The 25463-nt window shown below is 43.9% G+C and overlaps 11 protein-coding genes across 11 annotated transcripts; 3 read left to right on the top strand and 8 right to left on the bottom strand.

Moving 5' to 3' along the window:
- Window positions 1-1371: 1371 nt before the first annotated feature.
- K450DRAFT_246481 (uncharacterized protein) lies at window positions 1372-2226 on the bottom strand (the record flags this gene model as incomplete). Its single annotated transcript, XM_051589918.1, has 1 exon — window positions 1372-2226. One exon carries the CDS (start codon window positions 2224-2226, stop codon window positions 1372-1374), a length of 855 nt encoding a protein of 284 aa, XP_051443575.1.
- A 609-nt stretch (window positions 2227-2835) lies between these two features.
- Window positions 2836-3436, bottom strand: K450DRAFT_246487 (uncharacterized protein). The gene is made up of 2 exons (XM_051589919.1): window positions 3053-3436; window positions 2836-2988 (listed from the first exon to the last, which is right to left on the bottom strand). The coding sequence occupies exon 1, from the start codon at window positions 3324-3326 to the stop codon at window positions 3141-3143; it is 186 nt and encodes a 61-aa protein (XP_051443576.1). The 5' UTR covers window positions 3327-3436; the 3' UTR covers window positions 2836-2988; window positions 3053-3140.
- A 182-nt stretch (window positions 3437-3618) lies between these two features.
- K450DRAFT_272797 (uncharacterized protein) lies at window positions 3619-4805 on the top strand (the record flags this gene model as incomplete). Its single annotated transcript, XM_051593060.1, has 3 exons — window positions 3619-3717; window positions 3791-4157; window positions 4225-4805. The coding sequence occupies 3 exons, from the start codon at window positions 3619-3621 to the stop codon at window positions 4803-4805; spliced, it is 1047 nt and encodes a 348-aa protein (XP_051443577.1).
- A 406-nt stretch (window positions 4806-5211) lies between these two features.
- K450DRAFT_246492 (uncharacterized protein) lies at window positions 5212-6306 on the bottom strand. Its single transcript, XM_051589920.1, has 2 exons — window positions 5981-6306; window positions 5212-5915 (listed from the first exon to the last, which is right to left on the bottom strand). Exons 1-2 carry the CDS (start codon window positions 5996-5998, stop codon window positions 5319-5321), a joined length of 615 nt encoding a protein of 204 aa, XP_051443578.1. The 5' UTR covers window positions 5999-6306; the 3' UTR covers window positions 5212-5318.
- Window positions 6307-6399: 93 nt separating this feature from the next.
- Window positions 6400-7510, bottom strand: K450DRAFT_246497 (uncharacterized protein). Its single transcript, XM_051589921.1, has 3 exons — window positions 7216-7510; window positions 6852-7085; window positions 6400-6746 (listed from the first exon to the last, which is right to left on the bottom strand). The coding sequence occupies exons 1-3, from the start codon at window positions 7292-7294 to the stop codon at window positions 6613-6615; spliced, it is 447 nt and encodes a 148-aa protein (XP_051443579.1). The 5' UTR covers window positions 7295-7510; the 3' UTR covers window positions 6400-6612.
- Window positions 7511-7757: 247 nt separating this feature from the next.
- On the bottom strand, window positions 7758-10367 carry K450DRAFT_246505 (uncharacterized protein). The gene is made up of 8 exons (XM_051589922.1): window positions 9920-10367; window positions 9762-9840; window positions 9642-9692; window positions 8889-9572; window positions 8763-8815; window positions 8516-8679; window positions 8278-8432; window positions 7758-8199 (listed from the first exon to the last, which is right to left on the bottom strand). Exons 1-8 carry the CDS (start codon window positions 10111-10113, stop codon window positions 7837-7839), a joined length of 1743 nt encoding a protein of 580 aa, XP_051443580.1. The 5' UTR covers window positions 10114-10367; the 3' UTR covers window positions 7758-7836.
- A 742-nt stretch (window positions 10368-11109) lies between these two features.
- Window positions 11110-16484, top strand: K450DRAFT_246517 (uncharacterized protein). The gene is made up of 20 exons (XM_051589923.1): window positions 11110-11549; window positions 11628-12124; window positions 12212-12370; window positions 12446-12533; window positions 12625-13101; window positions 13172-13299; window positions 13383-13567; window positions 13641-14290; window positions 14348-14546; window positions 14623-14709; window positions 14775-14902; window positions 14977-15045; window positions 15106-15192; window positions 15263-15331; window positions 15402-15485; window positions 15550-15691; window positions 15763-15893; window positions 15959-16123; window positions 16190-16258; window positions 16319-16484. The coding sequence occupies exons 1-20, from the start codon at window positions 11148-11150 to the stop codon at window positions 16418-16420; spliced, it is 3918 nt and encodes a 1305-aa protein (XP_051443581.1). The 5' UTR covers window positions 11110-11147; the 3' UTR covers window positions 16421-16484.
- On the bottom strand, window positions 16194-19179 carry K450DRAFT_246532 (uncharacterized protein). Its single transcript, XM_051589924.1, has 9 exons — window positions 18472-19179; window positions 18337-18387; window positions 18066-18255; window positions 17951-17987; window positions 17808-17886; window positions 17150-17732; window positions 17017-17091; window positions 16830-16944; window positions 16194-16758 (listed from the first exon to the last, which is right to left on the bottom strand). The coding sequence occupies exons 1-9, from the start codon at window positions 18712-18714 to the stop codon at window positions 16548-16550; spliced, it is 1584 nt and encodes a 527-aa protein (XP_051443582.1). The 5' UTR covers window positions 18715-19179; the 3' UTR covers window positions 16194-16547.
- Window positions 19180-19737: 558 nt separating this feature from the next.
- K450DRAFT_246539 (uncharacterized protein) lies at window positions 19738-21000 on the bottom strand. Its single transcript, XM_051589925.1, has 2 exons — window positions 20583-21000; window positions 19738-20513 (listed from the first exon to the last, which is right to left on the bottom strand). The coding sequence occupies exons 1-2, from the start codon at window positions 20991-20993 to the stop codon at window positions 19830-19832; spliced, it is 1095 nt and encodes a 364-aa protein (XP_051443583.1). The 5' UTR covers window positions 20994-21000; the 3' UTR covers window positions 19738-19829.
- A 1103-nt stretch (window positions 21001-22103) lies between these two features.
- On the top strand, window positions 22104-24156 carry K450DRAFT_246543 (uncharacterized protein). Its single transcript, XM_051589926.1, has 7 exons — window positions 22104-22375; window positions 22444-22514; window positions 22584-22664; window positions 22805-22955; window positions 23017-23232; window positions 23295-23404; window positions 23479-24156. Exons 1-7 carry the CDS (start codon window positions 22336-22338, stop codon window positions 24022-24024), a joined length of 1215 nt encoding a protein of 404 aa, XP_051443584.1. The 5' UTR covers window positions 22104-22335; the 3' UTR covers window positions 24025-24156.
- Window positions 24157-24496: 340 nt separating this feature from the next.
- Window positions 24497-25372, bottom strand: K450DRAFT_281634 (uncharacterized protein; the record flags this gene model as incomplete). The annotated part of the gene is made up of 1 exon (XM_051593407.1): window positions 24497-25372. One exon carries the CDS (start codon window positions 25370-25372, stop codon window positions 24497-24499), a length of 876 nt encoding a protein of 291 aa, XP_051443585.1.
- Between the last annotated feature and the right edge of the window lie 91 nt (window positions 25373-25463).

The raw sequence follows: 25463 nt of genomic DNA on the forward strand, positions 1-25463 counted from the left end.
AGAGGTTGCCGTCGGGTAGAACGTAGGTAATGGGATAGAGATTGTAAGGTAGGGTTTCGTTTAAGAAAGGAAAGTCTAGTAATCCTTCAGGTCGTGGTGGCCAATATCTATAACATTGACAGATACGAGTAAATCTTTTTGCGAGTACCCTGAACAATGGAAGCTGACTCTGAGGCTATACATACTCTATACTTGGGACGTTGATCATAGCTGTGTTCACTCTGGCACCTTCTATACTACCACCCATGATCAGTAGGTCTCCCTTAAAAACGCACGATGGTCAGTCCTTAGAGCTTGTAAACGCAGGTCTATTCATCTAGATGCCTTACCTCAGGCATTTGCTCCACCGATGGATACCAGCGGTTTCTGTTCATTTGCTGAGTTCTCCACTCATCCCACTGACAGTTCTGATCGTCACATGGAGTAAAGTAGCGGATGGACTGAAATCCTATGTCGGCCTTCCAGGTTCTGCCTTTGCGCTCTCCACCACCGGTACTGATGAAGGTGCCGTTTTTTAAAAATCCACCACCCGAACAGAAGGTATTTGTATCGAGGTGCAGAAGTCGATAAGTGTTGTCGATAATGTCATATTCTACCGAGAATGCACTTTGGCCAGAATCGAACTGAGCTTCGTTCCACTCGGCTACGGGCTGGATGTTAATTGGCAGATCGAACAACGGCGGTTTTCATACAGTATGGTAGTGTTACCTTTATCTATGATTAGAATTTTCTTTTCGCTGGGGAAAGGTAGCAATTGAATAAGAAAAGACATTGCCCTTCCGTTGTTCGTGTAAGAGCCCTTACCTTATGAGCACGGCATGCATGGCTGCAACTCCTGTTCGTCCATTTTGTTCCATTCTTCCTGTTACTTCGAATGACCTGGAATAATCCGGCTGGACATCTTGCCAGTAAAATAGAGACGTATTGAAAAATACAAATAACGCCATTAATGTGGTCATTAGGAGCAGTATTGCAAACTGCGCATTGTAAGAACGTCTCATTGAAAAGCCGATTGTACCGCGAATGTTTGTATTGTTGGATATAAAAATGACCCAACGAAGGCGTTTAATTGTGAAAGCTGGCGCTGAAGTCGAGAGAGGACAACAGAAACAAAGTACCACGTTCAATTAATTATGGATGGGTTAGACATAAATATCTATCTGCTATCCATGATTTGTACACCGCGAACACCAAAAATCTGACGAGAATTGGCGAGCCTGGTGTTCCGTATCTAAAATTAGCCGATACAAGAAGCCAGGTATCACACAGAATATCATGCCATGTATTTTTGCCTATGCTTTTTATTGAAATGCTAAATATCATATACAGAATGGATTAAACTTCTTCCAAGACGGCTGGGTATCGAATGATTCATACAACGACATCATATTCGTCTTCGGCAATGTAAACAAAGATTCCTTCGGCGGGAACTCCATCGCGAAGAACATAAAGAGTCGCCGGTCCAGGAGGGAATATGTTGGCATTTGGAGGCGACTCTATAGTCAGCGACTGTTTATCATCGGAAAGTTCATAGTTGAGAACTACATAGCGCTGACTCATGTGCATTGAGTGAGTGCTGAATCCAGGTCGAAGTAGGGCAACCTTGATGGTGGGGTGTTCCGGTTGATGGGTGCCAAGTGGATAGTTGAGGTTGAGGTGAAGATCATACTTTTCTGCATATGTAAATACTTTTGGAACGTTGGAAATAAGAGGTCGTGTGGAGCTTTGGAAGAGGTATGGAGGAGAGTAATATTCTACTCGGAATTCAGTAGGATACTCGGCTGTTACGTTGGAGGGGTCGTTGTTGTTGGAGCCTGCAATCCATACACGTCCGTCCGGAAGTGTGAGTGCCACTGAGTGATACATTCTTGCAATATCTGTAGTTGCAAGCTGCTCCTTCCATCTCTTTCCTTTGGGTTTAACGGCATCATAAATTTGAAGCTCAAATGTAGGATCCCAGTTGACAGGTATAAAGCCTTTTTGTTGATATCCTGCAAAGCCTTTCTTGCATCCATTGAGGAACAGAACACTTCCATCAGCAAGGAAAACAGCGTCAGGCATCAATCTTGGGTGAAGGAAACTGTCCATCTCCCATGTAGGGTTTTCATCACCAAGATTGATTCTGGCACAAGTGTCATCAGCGTTGCTCGTTCTGTCAATCTTTTGCGATCCTCCACAAATAAGAATTTCTACATTGTAATTGTTCTTTGGATCCAATGGAAGCATGACGGATGCTGCTGTCAGTGGATATGATCTTGGATTGCCAATAAGATCAGGTAGGCGCTTGACCACCTCATTGGTTTTGTAGTTGTAGATGATGGATTGGCGATTAGCGAAAACAAAGAGGTTGCCGTCGGGTAGAACGTAGGTAATGGGATAGAGATTGTAAGGTAGGGTTTCGTTTAAGAAAGGAAAGTCTATTAATCCTTCAGGTCGTGGTGGCCAATATCTATAACATTGACAGATATGAGTAAATCTTTTTGCCAGTACCCTGAACAATGGAAGCTGACTCTGAGGCTATACATACTCTATACTTGGGACGTTGATCATAGCTGTGTTCACTCTGGCACCTTTTATGCTACCACCCATAATCATAATATCACCCTATGGAATCGGTCAAATATGTTAGTACCCAAATCTGTAGGAGGACTTTGCATCATCTCAAACTATTTACCTCAGGCATCTGTTCTACTGATGGATACCAGCGGTTTCCAATCATCTGCTGAGTGGTCCATTCACTCCATTGACACTCATCATCTTGACACGGCGTATAGTGACGAATTGATTGCCAGCCTTCTAAAGCTTTCCAAGTTCTGCCCTTGCGCTCTCCGCCACCAGTGCTAATGAAGGTGCCATTCTTCAAAAATCCGCCACCTGAGCAAAATGTGTTTGTATCAAGGTGCAAAAGTCGATAGTCGTTGTTGATGATGTCGTATTCCACTGAGAATGCGCTTTGGCCGGAGTCAAATTGAGCCTCATTCCATTCAGCTGCAAGTTTTAAGTCAGAATCTCGAAACAGAATAAGGTAGGTTGTAATGCAGAACTTTCGTACCTTTATCTATAATAAGGATTTTCCGGTCGCTGTATTCAGTAGTTTAGAAACTGGTCTTCTCTATACGATGAGTAGATTGGAATCAGCTTTACCTGATGAGCGTTGCATGCATGGCAGCCACTCCAGTTCTACCGGTTTGTTCCATTTTGCCTTTGTCTCGGTAGGTTGACAGGAATTCTTGATTGTTTTCCTGCCAGTAGAAAGGAATTGTTTGCGACAAAGCTGGTACTGACATTGCAGCAGCAGCTGCCAGTAGCAACTCGATGGATAGCATTGGAGGAGGAACAGAAAAAGCAGCAACAGTCCCGGGACGGTCAAAGGAACACAAAAATAGATTTTTGGTTGCAGGCACGGTTTGAATCTCAGCCAACGAAACCAAAAAAACAACTCCCAGTTTGAGGTAGCTGTGAGCCAGGAACACAAAGTGTATAGAGGGGTTGTATATCCTTAAAATATAAATCAACGCGTGCTGTTGCAACCTCTTTTATAGCATCATGTTGTTTAGTTTAAGGCACTGGAGCCCTGTCCTGATAGCGGCGTGTTTGATACTCTCAAGCGCCGCCGGCATGTCTCAGACTCCAAGTGCTACCAAATTCGCTTCCGCGCCTACTCTCACCTCTGGTGGCAATGATATCTTAAAAGGTATAAACGCTACAGGCTCTACGGTAAGTCAATGAACTCTAGTACGTTGGCTTCATTATCAAAACAACATGACATGATATTCATCTCCTCCTGTAGACTCTGGCGAAAACATTGGCGCTACCAAAGTATATTACTTTACGACAGCTCTTCAGCACCAGTAAAGTCACCTTATTTTTGCCCTCTGAATCAGCGGTCCAGCAAGCCATTTCCGACGGCTCTCTAAACCTTACAATGACCCAAAATACCACCAACATACTAACATATCATCTCGTCGCTGGCATACACCCCTCCAATACGTTCAACGCTACGCAATTTCTCTCAAGTTTTTTCAAGAATCAAACGTTTGTAAAACAGGGCAACAGTTTCCAAGTCCTTGGTGTGTCCCTGGAGGGTTCCACTTTGCAGGTCACGAATGGAGTAGCCAGCGCCAATGTAATCACACCTAATATTCAGTGCAACAACGGTAGGTCCACGACTGACAGCTTGGGCTAGTCAAGCTATCATTGACCTTGCTTTTTTTTTCTCCATAGGCATTATTCACGTTATAGACTCTGTGTTGGTTCCTCCTAAAAATGTCCCAACAACCATTACTCAGATTCCCGAATTAGAAGCATTCTCTAATATTACACAAAATTATAATCTAACTGGAGTTTTATCGTCGCAACAGGCCACCATCTTCGCTCCTAATAATGGAGCGTGGAACCAGTTAGGTTACCTTGCACAACCAGAAGGCATCGTTCTTCGCGATGTTAAGTACGGGGTTGTGCGAGGCGTCTATCGCTCTACTGATTTACAACCGGGAGCATTAATTTCGATCACCGGCCAGGTGGTTAAAGTGGATCGAACAGATGGGAATATCACTATCAACGGTGCCCATATTGTGCATGCAGACATCTTGACATCAGCTGGCGTGGTTCATGTCATCGACAGCGTTATCGATCCTACAGAAAGTTCTGCTTCCATTGACCCTAGCTTCAGCTTGCACTACCTCAGTACTTCATCGATGATCCAAAGCACCCAAAGACCCAAGTCAAGGGCTAGTATCATGATAGCACAGTGGTGGATGGTGGTGGCGTTGGCGGCCGCCATCGTAACGTTCATAGGGTCATGAAAAATAAAGATATCTCATTTATTGCAGGGGATTTTCACAAACCAAATCAAAAGGGAAGCTGATGAAATATGTGATACAATGAATAAAGACAGAGGAGAGAAAATAGTGTGTGGCAGACAAGCAGAACATGATTATATTAGGACAAGGAGATCGTCCATAAAGAAAAAAAGCACAATTAATATTGTCTCATTTGTTGGCCGTCACCATAGTGTTCGTCGATACGCGCAAGGCTGGGAGCACTGCCTACGCTTTGATCGGAAAGGTTGCTCCTATTACTACCGTTTCTCGAGAGATTGCTAAAAACGGAGCGGATTCGACTGGAGCCTCGTGATGAAGTAGAAGAGCTTCTGGGAAGTTTAGCAACCACGCCTCCTAAAACAGCCATGAAGGATTGTGGTCTCCAGTGAGTGCTGACGGGGTCGCCAGAGGCATTATCCATGTTGGCATTCTTCACACGTTTTTCGTGACGGCGGAAAGCTGCCATACCGACCAAACCGATGGCGGCAACGCAACCTACACCGACACCAATTCCAATACCAAGTTTTTTATTGGTAATGTCGCCTGCGACGACATCAGAATTGGCCAAGTTGTTTTGGCTGCCATTGTTGCCTCCATTGTTGCTGCCATTGGTGGAAGATGACGAAGCGCCGGAGGCGGTGGGTGTACCGGATGAAGGGGTAAGAGTAGTTGCTTCAGTGGATGGTGAAGCATTAGGGTCGTTGACAACGGGTTGATCTCCAGGTGTTGTACCTTCGTCGCCAGCCGAAGTAGTGGGGTCAGGAGTGGATGAAGGGTTGGTTTCAGACAACACGCCAACAGGTTGTGCCTTGTTGGTAGCGTGAGCATTTGAGGTCTTTTTGGTAGTGGTGGTTGAAGGTCGGGTGGTAGTCTTATGTTTGGTGGTGGACTTTTTGGAAGTCGTAGTTTTCTTCTTGGGAGTCGTAGTAGGTTTAATATCGCAGATAGTACCGAGGGGGTCAAGAACACATCGTTTAACCCATAAATTGCAACAGTGAACGTCGGGGCAATCATCATCAGTTTTACAGTGGCGGTCGTACAGAGTCGGTAAGCTTCGAATATTTTGTGTGTGTGTTGCGACCGACTTGTGGGCTTGATAAAGGAATATTGATTAGTGTTTTTGGAGGAGATACATGATATAGGTTATAGGTGCTTACTGGAGGTGGATGATTCATGATGCCCTATAAAAATTTTCAACCAATGTTTAGTTAGTATATTTTCTCTTTGCACGTCTCCCCTTTTTTAAGCACGCGAGCCAGGGGGGAGGGAAAGAAGGTGTTCTGAAAGTATTCATACCAGGATACGTCGCTGAGGCAGACCCAATGGCCAAGAGCAGCCATGGCAGCAACGTGAGCTTCATCCGTTGGTGAAAGTGATATCAACTATCAAAGGAGTGTAAGGGGTGGAGTGGAGAGAAAAGAAGAAGAGGCTGCAAAGGACATCCTAATATTATTTTGTGAGGCCCAGGTTACGTTGCAATTTCCTTCGTGCAACAAGCTCCAAAATTAGCGGCAAGCTTTTCGAAACACCGATCGCCAGCAGTTGATTTTCAGCAAGAAGACCGTCGTACAGTAGAGGGGCCACTTCCCATCACCAAACCCCACCGCTCTGTCTGTCATACCGGTAATCTACAACGCTGTTTCAACACGCTTCAAACACTCTTTCTTTTTGAATTGAAAAAAAATTGGGCATTCTCTTTTTTTTCTTTTTATAACGAAATTCCAATTTGATCTAAATACAACGCGACGCAATATACACCATCCTCTTCTTGTTTATATTGTTAAATCATCTAATGGTGGCCGTGAGCGTCCTCAGAACCCTGGAAGTCCAACTTGTAAACGCTGCCGCACTCTGGGCATCTATCGAAGTCGTGCTCCTTGTTGACGGTCAACCAGATGGTATCGTGGGACTCAGCAGGGTAGCCTGATTTAAGAAATGGTAAAAAATCCGTCAGAAAAAATGTTCCGTAACTATACCTAAAAGATAACCATCAAAATGGAAACAATTGAAATTGTGGGACTCTCTTACCAGTGCATCCAACGAAACGGGTAGTATCCATGGACTTGACAACGATGGGGTTCTGTTTGGTACCAAGGTGTGTCATGTTGAGGGGCTCCATGTCGAAGAGTTCCTTACCCTCAAGCTTGGCGAGCAATTCAAGACGCTCCAGACCAGTGGCCTGTTCGAGGTCAGTGGGGACAGTACCAGGTTGAGCACCAGGTCCAATCAAGCTGTCGGCATCACGGTGAGCGACATTTCCGGCTAAAAGAAAGCAAAAAAAAGGTTGGATGGTCAGCATAACATGGATAAGTTTGCATAATGAAGCCTAATTCCATACTAGCCAAAATCAAAAGAGTGGCTGCATGGAAAAAATTCTTACAGAGACGAGCACCCAAGACAGAGAAGGGTCTGACAACAGTGGGGCGAGGGGTGGCGATGGCGCGAACAGCAGCACGGCGAAGGGCGAACATTATTTTTCGATTGAGAGAGATTCAGCAAAACTGTTGTTTTGAAAAAACATGGGCAGTGAACAATGCTTAATTATTGGTTACGTCACAAATTTTTCTTGACATGAAATTATTTCAGCGAAATTGCCTGCGGACAAGGATGGAGCTGTGAGTAAGCGTTATGAACTGACCCTACAGTATTCTATTCAGTGTATGTTCCTAGATAAAATAAATGCATCCACATTTACGAGGCTCAAGGTGTTGGTTCATGGATGCATGTGTTTTGTATCTATGCTTATGCAAGTATCAAAGGGCAATAGCAACTATATGCCGCATCAATGGTGCAAGGTGATTTGTAGAGCTATTGCAGATTTCATCAAACATAATCATGGGAAAAACGGGGTTATTAACGTCATGTAATCATTAGCATTATGAAACTTGTTAGCTTCTCTAGCATATCACTTTTCTAGATTCGCTTTTTATATAAGGGGGGCAGATATATTAAACATATATCTTTTGTAATTTCATATTTATATAAGTAGAAAGGCATACATATTTAACAACAATTATTCGACTTCATCGTTTCCGGTTCGTCTAGATCTGCGGAACAACGATCTGATACCACCCTCGTTCAGACGCTCGCGCTCAAAGTAATCCAGACTCTTGCCTTTACTTTCTGGGACCCAAACGGTGGTGAGCATGCCGAGGAGCATGATAACGCCAAAGATGATAAGAACATTGGGCAAGAAGGTTTCTGCTCCAGGTGGACCTCCAACATCTGCTAAAGCGTTGAATCCAAAGGTAGAAATGATAGCTCCGGCTTTACCACTGGCTGCAGCAATACCGTGAGCTCTGGATCGATGACGCGTAGGAAATACTTCAGCAGGAGAAATGAAAGTAGTGGTGTTGGGACCAAAGTTGAAAAAGAACTACGAAAAAGGAGGTTTGTTAGCTTTTCCATACCCTGTTGATTTTCAACGCTTCCTTCTTTTTTTAAGGGAACTAACCTGAATGATGGCGAATAAGACAATGAACAAGGCGACATTAACACTGCGGATGGGGAACCATGCAGCTCCTAGAATGATAAAAAGCACTCCACACACGAAGAATCCGAGGTACTGAATAGGCTTTCTACCTAATTTCTCAACAGTGAATACAGTTACTGTTTACCATTGGTCGATAGTGAGGTTAGTACTTGTTCATGCAGAGTGAAAATTTAGGAGATAAAATTTCCCAAAGTCTTACCTATATAGCCAGGTAGAGCACCGAGTACTGATAGGATCAAATTTCCAATCGCCTGCTTGAACAAGGTATCCCATGGTGAAAGCCCTGAAGGGGCAAATCCAATTTCAGTTAAAATAATTGACTGGTTCAAGTTGATTCCGTAAAATGCGATGTCCATAAGGAACCTATCCCCGGAAGGAAGCATTGGATGAAATGTCAGCCATGGAAGATAATGTAACATGGCTATTGATTCAGTATTGTTACTCACCAACTGAGTGATGTACCAAGTAAAACCTTGAGATTGGACCACTTTGAAAAGTACTATTACAAAGAGCACAGGTTAGTACATCCAGATATGTATTCGATGGATGATATTTGAAACATTGTAACTTACAGCTCTAAAGTCTTGCTGTTGCTTGATACGATGCTCCTTGTAACTGGAATCGTCCTCTTCGGTTTGTGAAACGTTTGAATTTATGACTTTAATATTTTTTTCATACTCTGCACCATTGCCATCAGCGTCAATAGTTTGTCGTCTTCTTTCTCCGTCTTCTGATGTTACCCATTTTTGATCCTCCAAAGCCTTTCGTGCTGCTTTTTGATCTCCTATGACATCAGCAGAATACCTGGGAGATTCAGGCAACGTCAGACGAGCGTAGATGGTGGCCACAGCAGGTACTGCTCCTAGGCCGATGCATATACGCCATACATAGTCGAGATTTACAACGTTATTATTAACGGGTGTCTTGAAACAAGCCAAGACGATAATAGTGACAAGAGCAGCTGCGACATTGCCAAACCCTTGCATAGAGAAAATGGCGGCAATCATTTGGCCTCTGCGATTGGCAACGGCCCATTCTGAAGTAATAGTGGCAGAAAGTGGATAGTCACCGCCAATTCCAACTCCCAGAATCAGTCTCCAGAAACCCAAGAACGCAATGGCGCTCAAGCCAGCTTCAGCCGACGCCGAGGTGGCACAAAATATGGTGGCAATGGTAATAATGATCAATTCGACACCATAGATCTTCTTACGTCCCCATCTGTCACTGATATAGCCAAAAGAGAGCTGCCCTATAAGCTGATTGGAAACACATGTTTAGACAGTTGATTGGTAAAATTTTCATGACTAAATGGGGTTAATACATACTTGTCCAAGAGAAGTCATACCCTTCAAAGGTCCCTGTACAGCGCTTGGTACCTGGTATCATCAATGATTTAATGACATGCCTTCAAAACGATCTTTCCAGTGATTTCATATGATACCCACTTTGTTGGGAGGCGTTGAGTTTGCATAGTACACATAACCGAGCATGGGAACAACCAAATTGATGATGAAGATATCATAACTTGAATGACAATAAAATATATGAGCATCTTCGCTAGATAACTGTTTTTTAAACGAAGCATGGACGACAAATGACTTACGCATCCATAAAAAAACCTGTACTGCTAATGAGTAGCAAGCGTATTTGGCGCCATGTCAATTTTTTTTTGGTATCATCCAAAACTTCAAGGCCATTGCTGGGTCTTCGATGATATGTGTCTTGGTCGTTCTCGGGGTCCTCAGCATTGTCATTACGACGGTAGTTCACCTCGTCAATAGGGTCTGGATTTTGCATTTGAAAGAAATCGATGTGTACTCGAGATATTGTTGGTAACCGCAAGTATAAGAAGGCCTAGATTATGTTTTATTCGTTCATACTTCCTCTTTTTATTTCTCGATGGTAGGCTGATTTAGCATGAAACTTCACTCCACGTGCATAACGAACGACAATTTGTGTGGTCGATAGAAATGGCTAAGGCGTAACTATCCGAAATTTTTTTGTCTCGTTCTTATGTATGACGTTTTCATATTAGATTTCATCCAATGGAACAAATCGGTAGCGCCATCAACTTCCATGCGGACGCATTGTATCCTGTAATAGCAAAGATAATTGCAACATGCTGCTGCTTATTATGGGCAAATTTGTTTTGTTCATAGTGGCATTGTTTGATACAAGTAAGTGTACTAATCAATGAGGCTATCCAGACATTATCTCATAAAAACAGCCAGAGAAAGCAGTTTATGTCGTCAGTAGCCTGAAACTAAGATATTATCAATATCATACGCCCTTCTTATAGAGTTAACTTCAACCATTTACCGTAAATGGTTGATCTTACCAATAATTAGGGACGTTACAAAATGCTTGTATTATGCAAAAACTCATGCCAAAAAAATTTTAAGCCATGATAAGCTTGCATTGTTGGAAAAGAAAAGCAAGTCATCATTTCCCACATGGATAAATGTGGCCATATGGGTAAATCGATGCATAAAGCGATTTATCGGTAACCTAACCTCCATAATAAAGCGATTCTTGGCCAGACCCTCGCCTTGTCCATAGACTGACGAGAAATGAAAGGAAACAAAAAGAGAAAAAACGAGGGTATTGCCTGGTATATAAAAATCATCATAAATTGGTTATGAGAAAGGAGAAAGGCATCCTCCGTATGTTGCTGCAGTAAGGGGAGTTAGACGTCGATCACTACCAAAACCTCCTTCAAACGAGTTTGTTTTCGTGAACGTATTGACTTTAAGGTTTTCTTTTTCTTTTGTTGTTAGTCATTCTCTTTTTTTACTACCTATCGTAGACCCCCATTACATTCTTTATCTCTAATGACTACCGACGAAGTCTATTCGGGTCAATACCCAGTGCCACGAAAATCATTATCGTCATCCGTCCTAGTCCAATCGTTTAACGCTATGCAATCACCCATGAACAACAAACCTCGCTCCTTCAATAACAGGACCACCAATCGATTTATGAATCCACCAATTACGCTACCAAACCAAGTCAAAATGAATCGTGCAACTTCACAATCTCGCATTGGATCGTTTTTCGATAATTCACATAATTTTTTACCCAGCTGGCTGGGAAGATCACAGCAGAACTCAATAGGGAACAGTGTTAAAATTGTACCAAAATCCAGTAGCAGCAATTCAATCAATCAAGATATTTTTGCGGACGAAGATGTTGTCGCTACCAACAACATCAATCACCAATTTGAGGGCCTACTGGTAAACTATTTCATTGAAACACTACAACATTCTCTTCAGTTTAGCCCGCCCTAAAACCAAAAATATCTTTTCGATTAGGATGAACTCAACATGAAAGCCAGTCAGCGAATAAAGCTGAAACAGCTCTCATCTTCTCGAAAACTTTTTCTCATCAAACAAAATGAGCACCTGAAAAATTCTAACGCCAAGTCACCTACAGAACCTCAACTAGGTAGTGACAGAGCCTTAGACGACTATGGCACCACTGACGCTATGTCAACTGTATCCGTTGATGAATTAGATATACGTACATCAAGCGATTCATCACCATTATCTCCTATACGGCTATCGTCCTCCCTGTCAAAAATGCCACCACCTCAGTTCAATCAAAATCGCATGTCACGTGTAGGTTCCATGGCCATTGAGTACGACTTCATGGCTTGGCAGCAAACCTATCAAATGGTCTCCGATGCCGAACCTGGTTACACTCACCTTTTGAGCAACAATTCACCATGGCAGGTGCACGTAGAGGATAGAGGAGCTAGAGCTAGAGAGAGAGATACACCTTATTATTATGTAGAGAGGTTGAAGAATCGGTAAGGGAAACACAAGTCACAGGTACCCAGCGATATATAAATTGTCTAACACGGAACCCATTCATGACCATCTTTGACACCCGGTAGACATATCTCGCTAGACATCCTTTTAGAAACGCTGGTTTCCCTTCGAGTTCTTTTATCCACCATGCAGGTGGGTTGGATAGATGACTTTATCGCCACGGCCAATGATGGAATGTCTGCACTAGGCAATATCTTGGATAGAATGGAAGAACGCAAGAGGAGGTAAAGCCGCTGAACTGGGATGTGGTAGAATGCAATTGCCGCGGCATTAATCGTTTTATTTATTTTTCAATACAGACGAAAGGCAGGTGCAAAAAACAACGACAAAGAGCACAATGTACAACTGGAATGCGTTCGCTGCTTGCGGGTACTTGTGAATACCGAGGTATGGATGTGATATGAACGAGTGAAATCAATAAAACAGATCAATTCATTTCTTTGTACCCAAAAACAAAAAAAACTGTTCTCCTCTTTAGGCCGGTTTTCAAAATATCGTCAGTCGACCCAACATCCTTTTCCGGCTTTCGCAGTCTTCACTTTACCATCCTCGATCGCGCTCAAAGACAGAACTGCCAAAATCTAGATCAAGCAGTTCGGTGAAATCCTTTATCAGCGACCACGAACTGAGCGTTAGCGCCACAAAACTTTATACGCAAACATTAGATCTTCTGACGGCTTTATGCCGAAAATCATGGCCCGGGTATACAACCGTTATGGAAACCATGTCATCTATACCTGAAGAGAGCTATCGATTTGAACATTTAATGGTAGCTCTTTGTTCACCGGGGTGCGCCGATTCAGATGATCTCCTTCCGGGCACTTCAACCGAGTGGGAGTACATCGATACGGCTTTTGGATTCGTTATTGCCATAGTTGGAATGCCCGATCAAATTGAAGACCGCATGATGTTGGACAACGAGATGAACCGACGTGGCATTGAAGAAAAAATAGAGGTGACTGTCTGTCTGCAAGATAATAGGATACCTCGCACCGGTACTAAAAAAAAATTTCACTCTTTTCAAGGTACTTTTGCGATCTTCACCACCGGATTCGCTAAGAGAGAAGATCAAGACATATGTAGATGCTCGAAACGCCGATAGAGAGGCCTTTCGCCATTCAGTCAAAATAAAGCGACAAAGTATCTGGCATATGTAAGTTGTTAGGAATTAACCGATACATGCCTACGCTTTGGCATTTATTTTAGGGTTGCATTAACCAAGGTTTTGTTTCACAGGCACCCTACCGAGATGGTTATGCAAGAACTGAAACGTTATTCTGTCAATCCAGAACTCGAGTTCCAGGTCATTGATTGCATCACCAATATCCTCAAACTCGGGAAGCATGGAAATCGAAAGGAATCCGACATTTGGACCATCATTAATATGTTCACTGCAGCTATGACGAAGACCCAAGACGAAGGTTTGGCATTCACCATGTATCATTGTGTAGGCAAAATGCAGCAGAAAGCTAATGTTACAACGATGTGAAACAGATTACCAAAGCGCATTTAAGGTGTTCATAAAAAGCGCTCAGCCCATTATAGGAAAAATTACAACCACTGGATTAACGAAAAATGCAGATGAAACATCCAAAGGGGAGCTAGAAGAACTTCAATCTCTGCGAGATATGATGAGTGATACACGAGAGCAGCTTTTACAATGTAACGAAACACTGGCGAAGATAAGAAGAGAGAAAAATGAACTTCTCATGAAATTATCCAAGGCACAAGGCGAGTTATCGGAAAAGGAGCAAACCATTGGTGAACTACAGGGAAAGATCAGTGGAGCACATAGCTGCAACTGTTCATCACAGCCCAAAGCCTCTAATTCTCTGACTAGCAAAACCGTTGCTCCACCTCCACCTCCTCCACCGCCACCACCACCGCCGTCAGCCCCTCCCGTAACCTCTTCTCTCTCAGTGACTCACTATCAGTCTCCCAACAAAAGACACAGCAAATACCATCATCCTGTGGACGTCAACCTCTACTTTTCCTCTCTGCAGTCTCTAGTGGAGACTTCTCAGTCAATGCTGTCAAATAATAGCAAGAAGCTGAACAGAATGTCGACGCAAAAGCAATCTAATCAAAATGTACCGGATATGCCCAGAGATGAAGCTTGCTCTATGCCGAGAGCAACAACAAAAGTAGGTGAAAATGTATTACACTACCCTGAGTTATGACTGGCGCTGACTCGCTTTTAGCAATTCTTCTGGTCCAAGCTGACTCGTGAGCGTATTCAAGGCACTGTGTGGGGAGACATTTTGATGGTAAATCGAAACAGTGTCGTTGAAGGGGCTAGAATGACTGCAGCCAAACGTAGCGATGTGATGCTCATGGCAGCCAAGGTCAATATTGACATTGCGGAAATCGAGAACCTTTTTGGCGTGGGTCAAAAGAAAGGTAAGGCACAACAACTTAAGTCATCTTCATAGCTCATACAGTGCGTTGTAGTGATCAATGATATATGTCTGAATAGATCAAGGAGGAGATTATACCAAGGCTCAGATGGTTCGCAAGTCACCCTTAGTTACGTTACTTGAGTTTAACCGCGCCAATAACATTGGTAAGCACACGTGGTTTGAAGCAGTAAGAAAAAAAGCAGACAATGTCACTGATATCGCTCATCAGCCATCATGTTGGCTCGACTCAAACTTTCATACCCTGAAATCCGAGATGCCATTTGGCACATTGATGACGACAAGCTCAACGTTGATAATTTAAAATCAATTAAGCAATATATACCCACGAAGGAGGAGGTAACGTCTGTTGAAATTGGAGTGACTGATTCTACTGGCACCGTCTTAAACATCTCTTTGATTCTCTGTGATAGATTGAGGTTGTGAAGGGATTTGAAGGTGACCCCATGCTTCTCGGCGATGCTGAAAGATACTTTCGCTCTGTGAGTATAAGAGACGTAGAATGCATACGCCAGAATTTACGAGACTGACTCTTCGTTCAGATTATGTTTGTTCCACGCTTATCGGAGAGGATAGCGTGTATGATCTTACGAAGAAAATTCAATCAAGAGATGAAAGAGACCCTACCGGTACAATCCGAAGAATTTGGTTGCAACTGACAGGCGCCATCAGACTGACACACACCTTATTGCGTTTTAGGATATAAGAACCATTCGACAAGCTACATCGGAATTAAAATCAGCGTCCAAATTCAAAAAGTTGTTACAGGTAAGCTAAACGAAAGCCCATCTTTCTTTTCATGGTCAGCATACTGAGAAGAACTCGTTTGTCTACCTAGATTATACTCTTGATCGGAAACTACCTTAACAGTTCGACCATGCGTGGAAATGCATATGGGTTTCGACTTGATGCTCTTTTAAAGGTGAGCGGGCGTTCACACACAAACATTTGCTGCGCGCCGGGTTAACTTTTTATCTAATGTGTAGATGGGCGATACCAAAGCTGACAATAGCAAAGATGCTGCCGTCCAGACCTTGCTGCACTACCTGGTGCGAGTTTTACTCAAGACAGCTCCGATGCTTTTGGACTTCAAGAATGAGCTTCCTCACCTCCAAGCAGCAGCAAAATGTAAGCACAGCAGTCCGCGCATCTTGTTCATGCACTTGCCTATACTCACCTATTCCTTTCTCTCATGACAGTATCTGCTGCGTCGCTTCATGCAACTGTGAACACTCTGAATGCCGGCCTAACGCAGACGGAACAAGAAATCAGGTTTAACTCTCAAAAGAAATCGGTTACTCAAATTGACCGATTTACAGATGCGATGGAGGTGAATTTCAAAGAGCTAGTTGGCTGGATTGTTCAAAGTGCATACGCTCACATGTTTCATTACAGAACTTCCTTTTAGACGCAAAACCCATCTTGTCACAAGCTACCTCCATGATCAAGGAACTTGACGATGACCTAAGAGATCTCTATGTCTACTATGGCGAGGACCCAGCGTTAACCAAATCTGAAGATTTCTTCGGCATGCTCCATAATTTTGCGACTATCTTTACGGTGAGTGACATTTATGATGTATTAGCCTGGCCGAGATGCAGGTATCTGACTAAAACGCCGTTCTAGAGAGCACACAGAGAGGTCCAGGAGGCTGATCAAAGAATTGTTCGCTCTAAGCAGCGGCAATCGATTCAGGTAAGATAAACAGTTTTAGATCTCAGTTTTCAGTTGGCAACTCACACACTGTACTTCAAGGGTATTCCGGCGTATGGCAGCCAAGTCATTCCCCTTCAGTGCAATTTTGAACAAGTCATTAAGGAGCTCAGCTGTCATCGACTGGTTAGAAAGCACCGATAGAATAGTACCGACCGACTCCTAAAATTATTATTTTTTATCATATTATATTATAAGCTTTTTCGCAAATGAAGAAAACCACTCTAGTTGGATATTATATTAACAAGAAGGATGATGGGGGGAATCTGGTCTATTTGGTGATATCAGTTGCTGCCTTCTCTGAAGTTGTCAACAACGCGGCAGCTTGCTGTTCCATTCGGTTACGTCGCCACCTGGGACCATACTTGCGCATGACAAAGATACCCGGGGTGGTGGCGACAACGATCAATCCGACGGTCAAGAACATATACTGGACGCCAATGCTGGTGATACCGGGCTGGATAGCAGCAGTGCATGCAGCACTAAATTGAGCATGCATTAATATGCATGTTTCAAAACAATTAAAATACTGAAGTTATAGAAAACAACTTACCCCAGGAGACATCGGACAAGGTTATTGGATGCAGTGATGGAGGCGCTGTTCTTTGGGAACAGGTCGATGAGCATTGTTTGATAAAGATTGAACAAGCTTGTAACGCAGATACCGACTACAAGAGATCATTTAAAGCGTTAGAACCTTTTTCCCCCCCCCCAACTTCCATACAAGCCATAGTACTCACGGAAGAACTGTACGACCAGGATGCCGGCGAGAGAAACATCGCGCCACAATAAGAACCCATAAATGATGATAAGAGCTGTAGCCAAGTGGTCAGTGCCTAATCACAAAAGTAACCCAAACGAGTCAATACATACCATCAAACAAGAAAAGAGGTACCCAGATGCTGCGAAGACGAGCTTCGAAGATAGGGAAATCAGCACCCAATGAACCTCTGGATAATTTGCTGCTGTCGTATCCATGCTTCTCCGCAGTGATTCGAAAGTCACGATCAAGCACTCTTCCTATGATCAGTCCACCGAGAATACAACCGACGCCATTGGCAATATAGCATAGACCAATTTGTTGTTCGTTCAATCCGTAGATGGTTTCAAAAAGATACGATGTACTTGAGAGTACGCAGTAGAAGACAGCGTAAGGAATGCCGTTGCAGAACAAGCACACGGCGACATCCGGATAAAAGATATATTGCAAAGGCTGGAGTAGTTTGGGAGGTTGAAGGAATCGACTCTTTTGTCCACTGGGAGTGATTGGTTCGGGGGTATCTTTTCGTAAAGCTTTGGCCTGCAACCATTGTGTTGGCGTAGGGTTTGCATACCCTGATCCATCACCAACTAATGATCGAAGTGTCTCGGGCAAGAGGAAGAGGACCAAGAAAAACAATGCTCCAGCAATGATGGTGAGCAGCCAGAAGATCCATCGCCATCCCAAGTTTTGAGCCTAACGTGAGAGTAACATGTTCAGTCACAAGGTTGCGATTCGAAAAAAACATGGTACACAAAGCTAGCTACTTACAATAACACCGCCAATGATAGGACCAATGATAGGACCCAACATAGGGCCCACAGAATAGATGCCAAAATATGTGCCACGCCTAATGATCATCAACAATTAGCGATATGCGCCACCCATAACGACCAATCCAAAGAAATACTTACTCGGACGGGCTAGCGATATCACCAATACATCCAGCACCTAGGTACGCGATCATCATGTCAATCATAAAAGGCCATAAGATATACACTACGACATAAAGCACCAACAACCACTTACCAATGGCAATAACAGAGCTGGAACCAAAAGCTTGCAACATTCTCAAAACCAGCAGAGCGGTATAATTGGGAGACAAGGCCAAGCCGACGTTGGCACCAAGATAAATGACCATCGTACATAGGTAAACCGGCCGTCTACCCCACTGGTCCGCTAATGATCCCCATAATGAAGGTGAAAGCCCCTGAAAAACCTATCTCACGTGGCGAATTGTATTGAGTCATCATGACCTCTTCGTATCAATGGAGCCAAAATTGCGTTTGAAAATACGAACCATGTAAAGCGATATCGTCAAATTTATCATTTCAGCTGTGGTTCCAAAATCCTGTGGGAAGAGTCAGTGAGTTCAAGTGGGATTCCCTTGCCGACATGAGATCTCCAAGTCCACCAAAATGGGCATGGCACTTACCTCTTGAATCGCATTGAGAGCCGGAAAGTAAATGTTAGCCGAGAGTGTTGAGGCGACTCCAGCGAGGGCAACAATAGCAACAATGACTTGCTTTCGGCTGCGAGTGAACGCAGAATACGGAACGCTTGCGCTTGCCCGGGTGGTGGAAGGAGCTAATGCGTCTGGTGCAGGGTCTATTGTTTGTTCGTCATTGTCGATTTGGTCAGGCGCTGCCTCTAATGTTTTCAATGACTTTTCCGCCATACTGGGTTCTGAATATGATCTGCGTAAAATCCAACTGGTCTTTATATTGGAAAATTTTCGGAAAATGTTTGCACCGCAACCGCAGTTTGGCAAACTCAAATTCCTGTTTTGGTATCATAGCTTTTCCGGCCGCAACGCATGAAAGATTTTTAATCCAGGGAAATACCATAGCCGGTTTTCATTCTCCATGCCCGCCTGATCTATCGTCCAAACCACACTGAGCTGCGGACCACCATAGGATGTGAAGGAATATCAATTTGGTTCGGCCGAATAAGCGAAACCTTGCCGAAGCGGTGCCTGATTCATGATGTTTGATTGACCTGAAACATCGGGTATCTTCGTCAGAAAACTTTCGCCGACGACCGAGAGACAGTCACAATACTTTCGAACAAACAATCGAGAAGCTACTCAGAATACGTTGATTCCATTTGCTTTTCTGTACACTTATTTAATTTAAATGCAAACGATGTAGTATTGATATATGAGCTCATATGTGTGATGCTACCTGAAGTAATAAAGTAAGAAGAACTTGAATTTACATACAGTATCATCGGATGCTCATTGTCCGCACTCTGATCTTGCTATAGCCTAAAAACGTTTCTGTCAATGCTATGTTGAATATTCGAGCGATGGTATTGCATCTGCTGCTTATATGCTCTTTAATAAAGACTTTGAAACGAAATTTTTTCTATCTTTCCCATAGAGATTCCCTAAAAAGTTACACAGAGTGTAATGCGAACGAATGTTGTGTGCTAGAGTATTCATAGTGTGTCAATTACCTTTTCAGCATTTGTGGCACAAGTTTTTCCGTTGGCGTCGTCTTTAAACGGCTCCCGTATGGTTGGAACAAAGGACATGACGTTGTACAAAATGTAAAAACACAGCATGCTACTAGTCCTTTGAGACGGATACTGAATGAACTAACAAAGCAAGAGAATGGTACCATTTGAGGACAAGAATGGTGTCATGTTCGGCTCATTGCCAAATTGATATTTTGTCTCTCACTCACTCATATCTTACAGACGATGTACTTAGTAACTGGAGAGCACCCAATATCAGTTACTTTATTACACTTCTTCTCAAAAGCTGTTTGGAGATTAAAGCTGTGTATCCTATCAAGATAATTTGAGTGCTTGTGTTTGGACACCACCAGCATGATCAAAGGTAGTGATAAACTCGTTGTCGTTCAAGGGAACAATGCCTGGCCAATTTGATTGTGGAGGTGAAACCGAGAGCTTGTTAGTCCAGTTCACTCCGTCGGTTGACACCAACGATTTTACGCCAGCTCCCTGTATCCATTTGTGAGGAGACAAGTCTTCGTCCGTCATAAAGATAGCAACCAGGACATTTCCGCCTAAGGTAGCGACTTGCGGAGAGCCAGCATTGTTGTTGGTGCCGGTGGGGACATACACGACCGACCGATTTCCCCAAGTAATACCGTCGTCATCTGACGTGACGGATTTGACATGGAATGGGCCATCTTGTGTCGTTTCGAATATGCACAGCAATCGTTTGCCAGACCCGGTGTCGAATTCCGTTATTCCAGGCATTCCATCTCTGCCATGAGTGGTCGCACCAGCAATGGTGACCATGGGACCCCACGTCTTTCCATTATCCTTCGAGATATGACGAACAATATCTTGGTCCGTCTGAGAATTTTCTCGGGAATAGTATAGTTGAAGGCTTCCATCATGAGCTATTCGCATAAATGGCTCCCAAAGGCCATTCGGTGGGTTTTTACCCTCTGGTTGACTAAGGAACTGCCATGTTTTCCCTAAATCATCGCTAAAACAAACAGTCTATACACACATAAAACGTCAAAAGGGTGGTTTGCCAAATGCAATATGAAAAGGAACAAGCATATATACCATGCGAAAGTACGTGATGTTGTTTGGGCCGCTAAGCCAAGAATGATTGCGAAATGCTGCCAGTATTCTTGGATTTGCCGCGCCGGTGGTATTGGGTAGTTCTAGTAGGAAACCGTTACCTATATCCGCATTGCCCTTCGTGACCGTTCCAATATCAGTCCACGAGAGTGCATTGTCGGTACTTTGGCATACTGTAAGGGAACGGTCACTGCCCGAAATGGTTGTATGGATACCCAGCAGCTGGCCTGTTGATAACCTAATGATTCTGCCATAAGATCCTCCTCCAGATGACATTTTCACTGGAGAGCCAACCATGGAGGGTGACACGCCAACGCCAAATACACCGCCTATCATGGATGACGCTAGTGCCAACCATAGCACGATAGATGAGAAACCATGAAAAGGGTTCATATATTTCATTGTTGTCAAAGATGACTTTACCAGGATGGAGAAATCATCTCAATTTATGGAAGTTGTTTCCTGCTCTATTTCATAATTCTATTCTTGGATGTACTATCTTCGTGCTAGCGTTGGGCCTGGTGACGCGACTAGCATGCACTGTTTTTTTTTGGCGTCCCCCCCCCACGCAAATTATTAGTCCTATCCAAAGCCACACTTATTTTGAACCACCACCTTTAACACTGTCAAATCAAGCGGCGACATAGCTTCATAGTTCGCTGATATCCAGTGAAATTGTATCCCGCGAATCAAGCAAGGGAATGTATGGGGTATTTCAAGTCACTATGGCAGTAATGTGCTAGTTTAACATAGTAAACACTAGTCTAAAATATCGAGAAATTTCTTGTGTAGCCGAAACCTTACCACCAGAAGAAAATGTATGAAGCATGGAAGCAGAAAGACACACAAATGCACGATGACGTTTTCTGAGCCGATGGCCTTTCATCAACGTTGGTAGAAGTGGCTTCTACTTTCATTGCTTTACAGTCTAATGCAGTGGCTGTGCATAACTTTGCGGTCTCACACGATTAATTGACGTTAACAAAAATAAATGGAAGTCATGCCATTGGTTTCCTCACCTTGCAATCAGTGGTACGCTTTACCATCACGCACATCCTATGTAAAAGAGGTTCTGGGATCTTCACGTTATGTGGTTTAGTACATGCATGAGACATCAGTTACTTTGAAAGCTCTAGTGCTAGTTCGAGTATTTGATGCTGTGATCCACTGCACACGCACAGTTGTTGACCACAACGCTGGGTCAGTCACAATGAATATGGCTGATGCTCCATTTCAAGAACTGTTCTTTGGCGTTTGTAAAGTGGGGAAGGGAAGCCTACCCTTAAAGTATTATGCTAAATATGGTCCATAGGGATCCTCTTGCATTTTCTGCATGTACATTTACTGAAGAGGATGACTGGGTCGCTCGGTTGTTGGCACCATTACTAGCAGCTTTTACATAACACCATTTTGTTGCACAAGTTTCAGAATACAATGATATCACTGCATGTTCTGTTGTTCGCCAGACGGACTTGTATTCTGATACTGCGCTTGAAGCCTAACCAAAATATACAACAGTGCGCAGAAAAATCTTAACACCAACACTGTAAGTACAAAGTCCCCTGACAGAAGGCACGAATTTGAGGTGGCGGATACTTCTTAGCCGCGGGCTTCGGCTGAACATTCGACCTGAAGCAACTACTTTGCGAGGAAGTCGGGAGCCCAAAAAAAAATTGCCAACTTAGTTCCCTATCCTGGAACAGTGGTGAAATGTTCGCGTCAACCACGACAAAAAATGAGCCTTCTCGCTAGTATTCCCGGAGACGACATTAAAAGTATGTTCCTCGCTATTGATAACGATTACTTCAAACAATGCCTTAACCTCCATTGCCTTCTGATCCAGCGTTCGCCACCATTTTGACGACATTAGGAGGCATTGGCGATGAATTGCACTTTGAAGCTCATCGTGGTCAGGTAAGCTGATGTCTTGCCTAGCACAGCGGTATTGGACATACATGCTTACATACTGAATTTCCTTTGCAGTTGGTATTGTCTATGGTCAATTCTTCCGTGACCACGTTAGGCAAGGTGTACATATCGTATGCATTTTTCGAGAAATATCAGGTACGGAAGGAGAGGGACCAGCCCATGGAGTCGGTCTTGGTCTGCCAAATTGCTATCAAGGTAAAGAGAACGGACGAAGGGTGACTCTATGTGGGCGGGTTTGAATTAGCAAGCTAATGGAGGACACGCCTGACTTTTAGGGATTTGCGGCGCTGTTCAAAAAGCAGACCAAGATATTGAACAGCATTGAAATCAAACTGGAAGGCGCATCAAGCGTTTCACACTCGACGGACGATGAATTCAGACCATGTCGTATAAGTGTAAAACGAAACGGTCCCCTTGGTCATTCAGGTACGGCGTTGCTAAGCATACCTTACATTGCGGCGGCGTAGCCCTAATTCATTTTTCCTAGGCTTCAGCCGCACGAAAAGCATGCCGTTCGCACAAACACATCTACCCAATATCCAGTATAGCAAAGACGCAGCCAGCCGATTTGTCATCAAGCCTGGTTATCTTCGAGAATACCTCAACTTTTTCAATTCCAAAGTGGAAGAGATTGTATTTGTGTGCTCTCGTTTCAATATGAAACTTCGCAACGCTGGATCGCCCTCCGTAACTATGGATACATGTAAGCGTTCTGAGGAACCGATCTGTTCGACGCTAACACGATTACTGATGGATGTATTACAGCTGTGGACTCAAGGCCGTTCCAGATCGAAGTCTCACTCAACATGGATCAGTTTGATCTGTACGAAACGGCATCTGATACCATGCTTACCCTTAGCATCAAAGACTTCAAGGTTCGTTTCCATAGGTTCAACTGATTTTTTACATGGCTGTCTGTGTGTGCTGACTCAATCACAATGTTTTATAGACAGTGGTGTCGTACGCAGAGATGTTGGGGGAGCCGGTATCTGCCTTTTTTAACGATGCCGGACAGCCCATTGTCTTCAGTGTTCAGCACACGGAAAACACCATATTTGATATGGTGTTGTTGACGAGACCAGTTCCCGAGTTGAATGCGTATTCTGGCACACAAGACGATGTGTCCATCACGAGGTCGTCCGTTAACATTTCCCATCTCTCCGGTCGGTCTGGGATGACTGCGAATCGATCTCAGCGACCCGCGCCACCATCGATCGAACAACAGGAGGAGCCTTTGTTCCCATCGCCGTCTATTCAGTGCGGAAGGAACAACAGTGGCCAGGACGTAAGCATGCTGCCACTTCAGTCTGGTCAAAGCGATAGTGGGCATTCCAGAAGAAGTCACGGCGAACAGGACATGTTTGCTTTTGGGTCACCGCGGGAAGAGGATGGCGATCCCATGAAGCGACGGAAAGTAGCCGGACGGTCCAACAAACGACACATTACATCGGCTGGCAGCGGCTCCGATACAGATGACGGCTCAGGCATGACGTGATGGCAATCACTGGTTAGAATAACAGATAGAAACTTGTAAGGTGCCATGTAAAGACTTTTTTTGCACCCCTTCATCTCTTGGGAATGGGTGCTCTATAAATAATGTACAAAGATTAATTTAAATCCAATGCAATTCAATTGTTGCATGGCTACATATCTTTTTGGTTGTTGTTTTGGGTTATATATGAAGCAGCAGCACAGATGCAATTCATGCAAGCAGTAGTAGGTAGATTGATTAGAATGCGAGCGACGCATTTTACTTTGGGTTATTTTTTAAAGGTTGATAAAAAAATTAGAAGTCTGCGCTTATGAGTATGAACCAATAGAAGATGAAGTGGAAAAAGAAATGGTACAGGTGGTTTGAGTGTGTTACAGTGGTTAGCAGAAGAAGCTAGGGCTAGGAAGCTGAGTTAGGGGTTTCCGTCAGGCAGCAAAGCGAATTAGGGGCGAGACGAGGAGTAGTAATAGATGATCTAAGTTCGCTCAAATCGCCAGATAATGACAATGGTCAAGATGGTGGTGAGGACGACCAGGGAGAATCCAAACGACATGAGCCGATTCATCCTTCGCCATTTCTTTTCCATGTCTGTTTGAGGCTTCCGTGGTAAAAAACTTCCTATCCACCATGCAGGCGGTAGGATAAACCCCATCATGAACAGCCCAAGCCCATACGTGCACATTGAATCTGGAGTATCCGTGCCTTGATAATGGTAGCTGACTTTGTCTATACACTTGACTTCATCTTGGATACGTGAAAAACGCTGATCTACATAAGTGTCAAAGTGACCAAGAGTAGAGAGTGACGATGCTGAAGCTTTAGGTGTGATGGTTTGATTCAAGTTTCCATAGTGATTCCGTTCTAACCATCGTGAGAAGGAGCGGTCATTTTCACGGTAATCGAATTGGATGGAGATGGCGGGGGCTGGCGATACCTTGGCAGCACTGGAGCGGGCTCGAGTGATGGCAGGCTCAGGTAACGATGGAATTGACTTGGAAGACAAGGCAGCCCCGATGGCAGGACTGCTATGACGCCTTCCAACTGATATTGGACCATCGTTGGACTGACGATCTAAACTAGGCGTCGATACTCTAGACAAGATACTTTCCGTCAGCTGTATATGCCATAGCGATGGCTCAATCATGGTGGTTGTGGTGGTTGCTGTATCGGTTTGATTGGAACATATTGACCGATGTCTACGCACACGACGTGCTGGAGAAGCGACAAGCGTGGGTGCGGAAGAGATTTCTGTGCTGGCCGGTGACGATGGGCTTCTTGATGGTGATGGTAGAGCTGGTGTCAGTCTACTGGTGGTCTCAGTAGGAACTAGAATGGGTCTAAGCGTCCTCATCGATGACAAAAGGGAAAGGTGGACAATGACAGACCCAAACAACCAACAAAAAAAAAAGCAAAAGAAACTGTTAAATGGAGTAAAAGTCCGT

The sequence above is a fragment of the Umbelopsis ramanniana genome (assembly GCF_025399195.1).
Source record: "Umbelopsis ramanniana AG unplaced genomic scaffold K450scaffold_37, whole genome shotgun sequence".
Lineage (NCBI taxonomy): Eukaryota > Fungi > Mucoromycota > Umbelopsidomycetes > Umbelopsidales > Umbelopsidaceae > Umbelopsis > Umbelopsis ramanniana.